This window comes from Plodia interpunctella, chromosome 20, assembly GCF_027563975.2.
Source record: "Plodia interpunctella isolate USDA-ARS_2022_Savannah chromosome 20, ilPloInte3.2, whole genome shotgun sequence".
Classification (NCBI taxonomy): domain Eukaryota; kingdom Metazoa; phylum Arthropoda; class Insecta; order Lepidoptera; family Pyralidae; genus Plodia; species Plodia interpunctella.
The window spans coordinates 7,856,250-7,865,882 of record NC_071313.1 but is presented as its reverse complement, the minus strand read 5'-3'; the positions used below and the strand labels follow the sequence as shown (position 1 = coordinate 7,865,882).

Below are 9,633 nucleotides of genomic sequence, written 5' to 3'. Positions count from 1 at the left end.
AACCCACACACAACTACACCCGTGATGGGGGATTTGCCGCTAGCTAGGACAGATATCTCCTTCCCTTTCGATAACACGGGCGTCGATTATGCGGGACCCTTCACTATTAGACATCGGAGAGGCCGAGGCTACAAATTATACATTTTTGTGTGTTTCAGAACAAAGGCTACCCATATTGAATTAGTGACGAGTTTGGAAACCCAGGCCTTTATATCAACATTAAGTCGATTCATTGCTCGGAAAGGTAAACCCCGCCACACGTGACAATGCCACTACCTTTGTTGGGGCCAATAACGAATTTAAACAAATATCTGAATCATTTATTCAATAACAATTTACAAATTGTGTCTGAAATATAATATTCATATAAAATCTAATAATAATAATAAGTTAAAATTAAATTATAAATCGTTAATAATAAAAGGACATCATACTTAAACTTAACACACACATTTGGATGCTCACAATAACTTGTCAAGGAAAAAAAAAGAAGAAAAGAAAAAACATTGTTTAGGTCACTTAAAGAAATCCTCTATTACATATTCATTCCGTTCTATCAGATAAGTCTTTAATTTGTTTTTGAACTCTGATAATTTAAGGTTTTGCCTGAACTCCACCGGTAGCTTATTAAAAGCTTTAATTGCCTGATATTGCGGGCTGTGTTCAAATACTTTTAAGTGAGGTATCATGTCAGGCGTTAAATGTTTCCTCCTCGTTGCTTCGCGTGCTATCCTTTCTCTTTCCCCTTCCAACTGGGGAAGATGCTTTTTGAAGTCTGTCAGGAGAACCAACAGATATAGACCCGGTACAGTCAATATTCCTAACTTTTTGAAGTGAGGCCTACATGATTCTAGAGGAGGTAATCGCAGCAATGTCCTAATTGCCCGTTTTTGAGATACGAACGCTCTATTTACATTGTAGTCATAACTATTTCCCCAATACTTAATGCTGTAGCGTAGTCTAGATTCTACTAAAGCAAAGTACACCATTTTAAGCCGTTCCAAACTTATTACATCTCTAAGACGAGACTGCATTTTCAATTTTGGACAGTTCTGGTTTCCAATTCAAATATTGGTCTATATAGATACCTAAAAATTTGACCTTATCAACGACGTCGATTTGCTTCCCGTTAAAGTTTACATTTAATTTTGCTTTTTTTCTGCTAGTGGATCTAAACAATATAATGTTTGTTTTGCTAGCATTTAGTTTTAAGTTATTTGACGTAAACCATTCGTCAAAAGCTTTTAAAGTCTTATCAATCTTAGTTTTTAATAAATTCATGTCAATGTCGTATATAATAGCATTTGTATCGTCCGCAAAATTTATCAATTCAATGTCAGGTATTTTCTTTATAATATAGTCACTTAAGTCATTGGTAAAAATAATAAATAGGATGGGTCCCAATATGGAACCTTGTGGTACACCTCTTTTGATGAGCTCCGTTTTAGATTTAGTTACCTTTTCTTGACCTTCTTCGATTGTTTTAATTTCTACAAATTGTTTTCTATTAGAAAGGTAAGAACGAAATAAATCCAGATATTTTCCTCTTATACCTAAGTGTTCAAGTTTTATTAATAATATGTCGTGATCCACGGAATCGAAAGCCGAACTCAAGTCAAGAAAAATACCAGAGACTTTAACATTATCATTAAGTTTTGATGTTACCAAATTTACAAGCTTGTCAATAGCTTCCTTTGTGCCTTTGCCTTCCTGGTATCCAAATTGATTGTTACTTATTATATTATTGCTTTTTAAATGTGCCACAAGTCGGTTTTTCATGACTTTTTCAAAAATCTTAGATATAATCGATAACAGAGAGATAGGCCTGTAGTTTTTAGGATCGGTTTTTGAACCTTTTTTGTGTATTGGTATAACTTTAGCAATTTTTAATTGATCTGGAAAGATACCATTACTTATACAATTATTAATAAAATCGCACAAAGGTTCAGCTAGTAAATTTAAATTTTCTTTTATAAGTGAAATGGTTATGCCGTCACTGCCACACGATTTTTTACATTTCATGCTGTTCACTATCTTTTTGATTTCCCATGGAGTTACTGGTTCCCAAGTCATAGCATCTCTTATTCTACTTGTATTATTAGTAAGTATGTCAATAGCCCTATTTTTGTCATTAAGATTAGTATCTACATTAACTTTAAATTGCTCTGAAAAAATATCCGCCATTTCCTGAATGTTGTATATTATTTTATCATTTATTTTGAGATACAATTTTTCATTTTGTACCTTTGATGGTTTGTTTCGGCTTTTGTTGACAACTTTCCAAATAGTTTTTGAGGTGTCTTTAGCCATGTCAATTTCCTGTGTGACTGTCAATTTTCGCGCTTTATTAAGTACTCTTTTATAAATTCTTAAATATGAACACTTGTACTTTTTCAAAGAATCGTCACTATCCGTTGAAACACTAGTCAAAAAGCGTTTCATTTTACTAGAGATTTTTACTCCAGGCGTTATCCATTTTAAACCTAACTTAGCACCTACTTTTATTCGAAATTTTCGCTTGGGAAAAGATGACTTAAAAAGCTTTTGGAATGTTTTTAAAAAAACATTTATACCAATATTTTTCCAGTTCTGTAGTAATACTTTTTGTTTAAATATAGTTTTATTATTTTTACTAAAAGATCGCTGTTCACTTGTATAATGCGAGAAATTTATACTTTTAGCTTCTTGTAGCTCTAGGTAACAGAACATGCCAGCATGACCATCCCCTAGACCATTGTGATCTACCTGACAGTCCAATATTTTATCACCAGGGAGATTAGTTAAGAAGTTGTCTAAGCAAGTTTCCGCAGCCCCACGTTTAAAAGTTGGAGTATTGATGAGAGCTCTATAGTTATAGCTTTTCAGTAGCGATAGAAAGTTGTCACGTTTAGTACTATCTGCTAGTAAATTAATATTAAAATCCCCACAAATAATACAGCTTTTATCTACACAGAATTCTAATAATTTTTCCAGTCTAATAAAAAATTCGTCGAGAGTTTTTTTCAAAGGATTTCTGTATATGCAAAAAATAAGGAAATTAGTTTTCACGTCTCTTGTTCCACATATTTCAAAACTTTCAACTTTGTACAATTTTTTACAATATGTTTCTAAATCGTCTACATCCCTATTTACATCAACAAATATTAGGCTCCCGCCTCTCTGCTTTTTTGCTCTATAATTATATGAAGCTAGTTTGTACTCATCAATATTAATAAGTGGGATCGAGGTAGCGTTTAAGAAGTGCTCTGTAATACATAGGAATTGTGGTTTGGCTGGTTGAAGATTAATATACATTTCTACTTCTTGTTTCGCACTATTAAGACCACACAGATTCTGGTGATATATATTTAACCCATTTTTAACGAAAAACTCTAATTGTTCAGGAGTATTGTTTTTATCCTCAATTGAGGACGCCTCCTCCTCTGTTTGTGTACCAACACTTGATGAAGATTTTTGCCGCACTGGTTCGGATAACTTAGAACTGCAGTATCTAATATATTTATGTTTATAGTTTAAGCGCAGGATCTCCCTTAAAAGTATTTGACACGCATACAATTTATTAAATCTATAATATGAAATGTCATCGGTATCTATTAATTTTACAGAGGTAGCATTATTTACGTTTAAACATATATGTCTTATTATTTCATTCATATAATTTGTATTTAAATATTTATTCCTAGAGACTTCACCAATTAAAATATTAGTGTGAGTAATATTGTTTAAATAATAATACAAAAAAGATTGAAACTTTAGAGGATTCTTTTCATTGGAACCCACTAACAAAATTACAAAGTCTGCTTTGGTGAAATCTTCAATTATAGAAATATATCAATTCTTACATACGATATTGTAACGTTCGCTGCAGACGAAGGTATCACCTGGAAGTTCTTGGTCCCGTATTGTCCCCATAGCGGGGGATTACACGAAGCTGCAGTTAAAAGTTGTAAATACCACCTTAAACGAATAGTGGGTCAGGCCCTTTTAACTTACGAAGAACTTTCTACATATTTGATTCAGATCGAAGGAATATTGAACTCACGCCCCCTGTGCCCTATCCCTACATCAGATACTGATGAAATCATAGTACTGAAATCATAGTACTAACGCCAGCCCACTTCTTGATCGGTAGGTCACCGACCTGCCTTCCAGACTACGATTACCAAGATGTTCCTGTCCAAAGACTTACACATTTCCAACAAATTCAACAGATGCGGCAGGACTTTTGGCGGCAATAGTCGCGTGATTATATTGGGCTCCTACAACAACGCACCAAGTGGAGATCTACGAAGGGACCCAGTCTCCGAGAAGATGCAATGGTGCTGGTCAAGGACGACAGACTTCCACCGTTCTACTGGCAGCTGGGACGCAAAGTTCGCTGTCACGACGGGCAAGATGGCAGCACTAGGGTGGCAACTATCAAGACGCAGCGAGCAACAATTAAAAGATCCTTCAACAATATTTGTGTTTTACCTGCTAATAAATGATTTAGATTCGTTTTGTATAAATTAATAGTACCTATATTTAGATTAGTATTTGCAGTTAATTGTTATTGGATAACATAACAGTTTACACTTGCATTAAATTCACTCCTTTCAGTCGTATAAGATATATTAGGGTTGCATAAGACTATTGATTCTGTATAAACAATACAATACAGTTTAATCGAATAGTTATCATGTATTCTATTAGGAATAGCGATAGGAAGAGAAAATAAAGACTATATAATTATTATCTTTCATTCAAGGTAATAAGGTACCTATGTAAAGGTAAATAAGGTAACAGAGCATGTCATTAGCCTTTATACTGTCCTTAAATAAAACAGGATGGAGGCAAATGACAGAGGCCTAGACAATGCCTGTCATTATACTCGGTAATTTCAAATATTTATAGCTATAGAACATAGATTACATATTTAAATATAAGCTGGGGGGCAGCATGGTAAGCACAGCGCCATCTAGCAACAATGTCAGAAACTAGATGTCTTGTTTCCGATAGATGCTTGAATTATATCGACTTAGTTCGTAATGCAAATTATAGATGTCACTAGTGTTAAGGACCAATATAAAAGTACGCCGGACACCCGGCGCGCTCTCTGTTCGCATCTAACCGCTACCCGATAATATACTTTGTCATACCGATTCCCGTCATTATTTGGCCACCTATTTTACACTGGCATTACAACGACCCAAAATCTAAATACATGGCGAATCATGACGACGACGACTCCAAATGAAATGGGATAAGGCTAGAGAGAGGGAAAGAGAGAGAGAGAGAGAGAGAGAGACGTAAATTTAATAAAAAATCTCAGCAATAAAACCACGATGATGAAGTTTGTATATTTACAAGTTCTGTCCATGTCAGATAATGTAAATATATATTAATTACATTTTTATTAAACATTTAAAACTTAAAGATAAGTTATAATACTTATATAATTATTATTAAATCTTAGGACTAATCTAGAACTAGCTGTGCCACTGGGTTTCACTGCAGTGGAGTGGAGATTTCGGGATAAATATTACCCCTCAATACGCATTTACGCCTAATATACTTAAATGAGAATAAAAAAAAATTGAAAATTACATAATTAACTAAACTTATTAATTAAAGAGACATTTAATGATTGTGTATACATTTATGTGTTTATTTGTTTACCCAGTCGAGCGGCATATTCGTTGCTTTTAACCCATTTGAACATTTGACGCCTAATAGTAGAGCTTGAATTGTATTCTAGATTGAAGAGTGTGATAACGTCGGGAACTGTGGCAAAATATCCTAGACCACACAAATGTGACAACCCTGGTGTTTTAATGTTTCTGTTATTCATTCATTTAGGCATCCATAGACTACGGTGACGGCTCACCTTATGGTAAGTACCATAAGGTGAGCCGCGTGTTTAAAAATAGTTGAGTAACAAATATCTTCAAACACATCCAAATTTTCATTTTTTTTTAAACAAATAATCACGTTAGATCATCTGAAGGCAAGTTGTCTGTTGGAGCGACGTCGGCCACTTCGGCTGCGAGGTCGGCGAACTTTGCAACGTAGTCCACGCTCGACTCCGCCATCAACGACTGGAGTTGCGAATCCACCTGTGGTATGAGCGAGTGAAATTAACACAAGCCGATGTAACGTGCTGTCCACACTGCGATAATTTACCGCGAGGTTTGATTTTCGCAATTCTGTGACACTTCAATCTTTTTTTTATCGTTGTCTTCAGGACTAATACTAGACTAAAAGAGGGGTTTTAAAAAGTCGCGTAAGTATACGAGTGCGGAATATATTATTCGCGATGACATATCGCAGTGTGGACAGTATCTTAGTAAATAATTTATTTCACCAAAAATAAAATACAACACACAATTTTGAACAAGGCAACTAGAGACATACAATGGAGGGAATGTAGTCTTCAAATAGTCACAAAAAGCACGACTATTAACCATTTTTTCATTATAAATGTCGGGGGCGAGATTAGCATTTGTGGCCGTCCAAATCAAAAGGGACCTTATGGCGGCTGGCACTTAGGTCTCTATTGCCGCTGTTCGAATACAAAACAACGGCAATAATGGCGTAAGTGCCGGGCGCCATAAGGTCCCTTTCGATTTGGACGACCGCTTTATCTCTCACGTTGACACATTTCTAAGACTAACTACCGGACTTCGTCTAAGACTTTTTGCTAACATAATATGGTTTTTCTTTCGACCGACATAAATGATTATAAGAAATAATAATAACAATTTATTATTATTTCTTTTTGTAAATAATACCGAGTTGGAATGAGATGGAATATTCTGGAATCGATCGGGAATTGGCTACTCTCCAATTAGTCAAATCAATTTTTTTTTTCTAATGTCAGCCAGGTCCTGGTCAATTACATCGCGATCTCTCAAATCAATAAATAATTTATCTTCTTTACAGTCGTATTCCTCATGACTGAGGGTCGTGGCCATTACATGGAATGAAACACACGTAACAACTTTCTTGGCATTAATAATGGAGTGGTTTGCCATTGCCTTCTCCATTTCACACACAAGTTAATAATCAACCAGTGGTCGATGAAAACTACTATATATGAGTCAGATTGGTATACAAACTCATGTGGCACGAGTAAGATTTGAACCTGGGACCTGTGTGATTTGTCTTAATATATATGTTACCTTTCGATCCACAGGCTGGGCGTCTTAACCATTACACCACCACCGCTTACATCATTTATAACTAACCTGTAATTCAGGCTGTCGCGCCTCGAGATGACCAAGGAAACTACTTAACGAGAAGTCCTGAACAGAACCCTCGGGCCAGCAGTCCGCGTCGCGTAAAAGCCGAGACGGGGATAGCGACATCGACTCTGATGGTAGGAACTCTGTGTGATAGAAAACACTTTATTTTATACACGCTCATTGGTTATATTTATTTAAATTATATTTGTGGGGTGTGGTTCCGCCCTGAAATAGGACCACTCGATATTCTCTCGTGCGAGACGAATAAGGGACACAGGGTTGACAACTGATAGGCATAGCAGCATAACAATAGCATTCCCAAGGAACGACGTCAGGCAGGCGGTCGGTTTTAAAAACATTAACCTACAATATTTCAATGTGTATTTCGTGGGTTACAAACGTCACAGCCGTAAATACAACTGGTTACACGCTTGGAAAAGAGAAAGGGAACTTATTCATGAAGTAATCTATTTATTGTGTACAAGACCAACATACGTGCAATTTCCGAAGCATTCGTATTGTTCGTCTCTATCACACGCGTGGTCGGCGTATCTTCCGTCACTTTCTCTTTATTATCTTCTTTGAGAGAAGTCGAGCCAGTTATGGTTTCGGGTTGGATGTCCAGCAAGTCCATTTCGTCTTTTGTTTCAAAGGATTCTTCTGTAAAATATAAAGTGCAGATAATTGATATTTAACGAACTGCATTTTTTAACCTCGACGCAAAAAGCCCCTCTTTTTGCGTCAGAGGTTAAAAAATGCAGTTGTGTGCAGGTGTGCAGTTTTCCTCACGATGTTTTCCTTCACCGGAGGCAAATGGTGTTAGATGAAAACTACTATACATGAGTCAGATTGGCATACAAACTCATGTGGAACGAGCGGGATTCGAACCTGGGACCTTTCGATCCACAGGCGGGCGACTTAACCATTACACCACCACCGCTTCTCCAAAATCCATTTGTTGGTTTGAAAAGATTAATAATAATTTTAATTTAACACTAATTTTATACACTGTTATTAGTAGTGAAAAGTATTTAGGTATAAAATGTTTATTTTGTAAGTTAAATTGATTAAGTCTAAATTTATAAAATAAAACAAAAGAAGAAAGCTTAGAAACAGACAGACGCGGCGGGCGACTGTGTGTTCTACTATATAGTGAAGTGGCGAATGGAGAAGAATCTATGTACCTTCATTGTATTCGTCTGGCAGCTGCGATATGGGCACACGGCGGTCGCCATCTTGGAAGTAGTATTGACCGTTGGAATTTTGCACCACGTAGTACAACGGACTGTGGGATAAACAAAATTGAATTGATTTAATGATATTTCTTAACAAATTTTAATATTTCATTGTTTAACTCTGAGTTGAAGAGTGTCTAGTGTCTAGTGTGCGAAATCCAGACAATTGTGTCTGGATTTTCAATAACAATTTATGTAAACTACATTTATACAGTGTAAATAGAACTTAAATCTTACTAATATAATAAATGCGAAAATTTGTATGTGTGTATGTTCGTCACTCTTTCACGCAAAATGTATTGGACGGATTGTTATGAAATTTTATATACGGGTAGAATATAATCTAAAAATAAATTATATATCATAAATAAATATATCATAAATTTATTGCTAATTGTGTGTATACTTACTCAGATGTAGTGGTGGGCGGCGGTTTGGGCAGTATCTTGGGCGGCACGGGGGGCGAGTTTGGGACTATCTTTACCGGGATCAGATCTGAACAAAAGTATATATTTTTCTATGTACTTTATTATATATGTACCTACAAGTAACTAGAGTTTATTTTGATAAATGGAGCAACGTTTTACACCCTAGAATGGGCCCTCCGTGTCCTCCCGTGTATGTCGTACGTGGCCATTAAGGGATAGGAGTAGCAGAAGGAGCGTTTGGGTCGCCAATGGCGGCAGTCGAAGATCCTTGCGGCCGACCTCGTCTCCAGCAAAAAGTAGATAAATACTAATAGGGAGGGAAGGAACAGAGAGAGAGAGAGAGAACACTCACTGCTGCTGGATGGCGCCAGTTTAGGCATCAAAGGCAGCAATCGTTGCACGACGACTCGGCGCGAGGAGCCGCGCGGGCGGCCGCGGCGCCAGCGCGGGAGCCCGCCCAGCGCGGACGTCGGCGGCGCCGGCTGCTGAAAATACCACGTAAGGTAACATTTTAACTGAAGAGGTTCCCTATTTTTTATGAATACAATTTTATGTCATAATTTATCATAATCACAGATACGCACAATATTAATATGGCATAATGTTTAAGGCACAATTTTTTTTCGCATAACAATTTTTAAGCATAATATTCTAAAGCATATTAGCGGCTTATGTGTGGCCCGAGGCCCGCCCCGCCGCATCCTGACTTACTGCTACACTATAGCTTTATGCAAATCAAAATTATGG

At 36.5% G+C, this 9,633-nt stretch overlaps 1 protein-coding gene across 6 annotated transcripts in view; it reads right to left on the bottom strand.

Moving 5' to 3' along the window:
* Window positions 1–5,328: 5,328 nt before the first annotated feature.
* Window positions 5,329–9,633, bottom strand: part of crm (cramped) — a 43,952-nt gene continuing 39,647 nt past the window's right edge. For 3 of the 6 annotated variants that reach the window (XM_053760537.1, XM_053760535.1, XM_053760532.2), the window contains exons 19-24: window positions 9,239–9,371; window positions 8,869–8,953; window positions 8,408–8,508; window positions 7,719–7,883; window positions 7,227–7,366; window positions 5,329–6,095 (exon numbers count right to left, since the gene is read on the bottom strand). In XM_053760537.1, the coding sequence (XP_053616512.1) occupies window positions 5,967–6,095; window positions 7,227–7,366; window positions 7,719–7,883; window positions 8,408–8,508; window positions 8,869–8,953; window positions 9,239–9,371 (753 nt within the window). In that variant the 3' untranslated portion in view covers window positions 5,329–5,966. The remainder of the gene's footprint in view (window positions 6,096–7,226; window positions 7,367–7,718; window positions 7,884–8,407; window positions 8,509–8,868; window positions 8,954–9,238; window positions 9,372–9,633) is intronic. The other 3 variants (XM_053760536.1, XM_053760533.2, XM_053760534.1) reach the window with 2 other exon arrangements.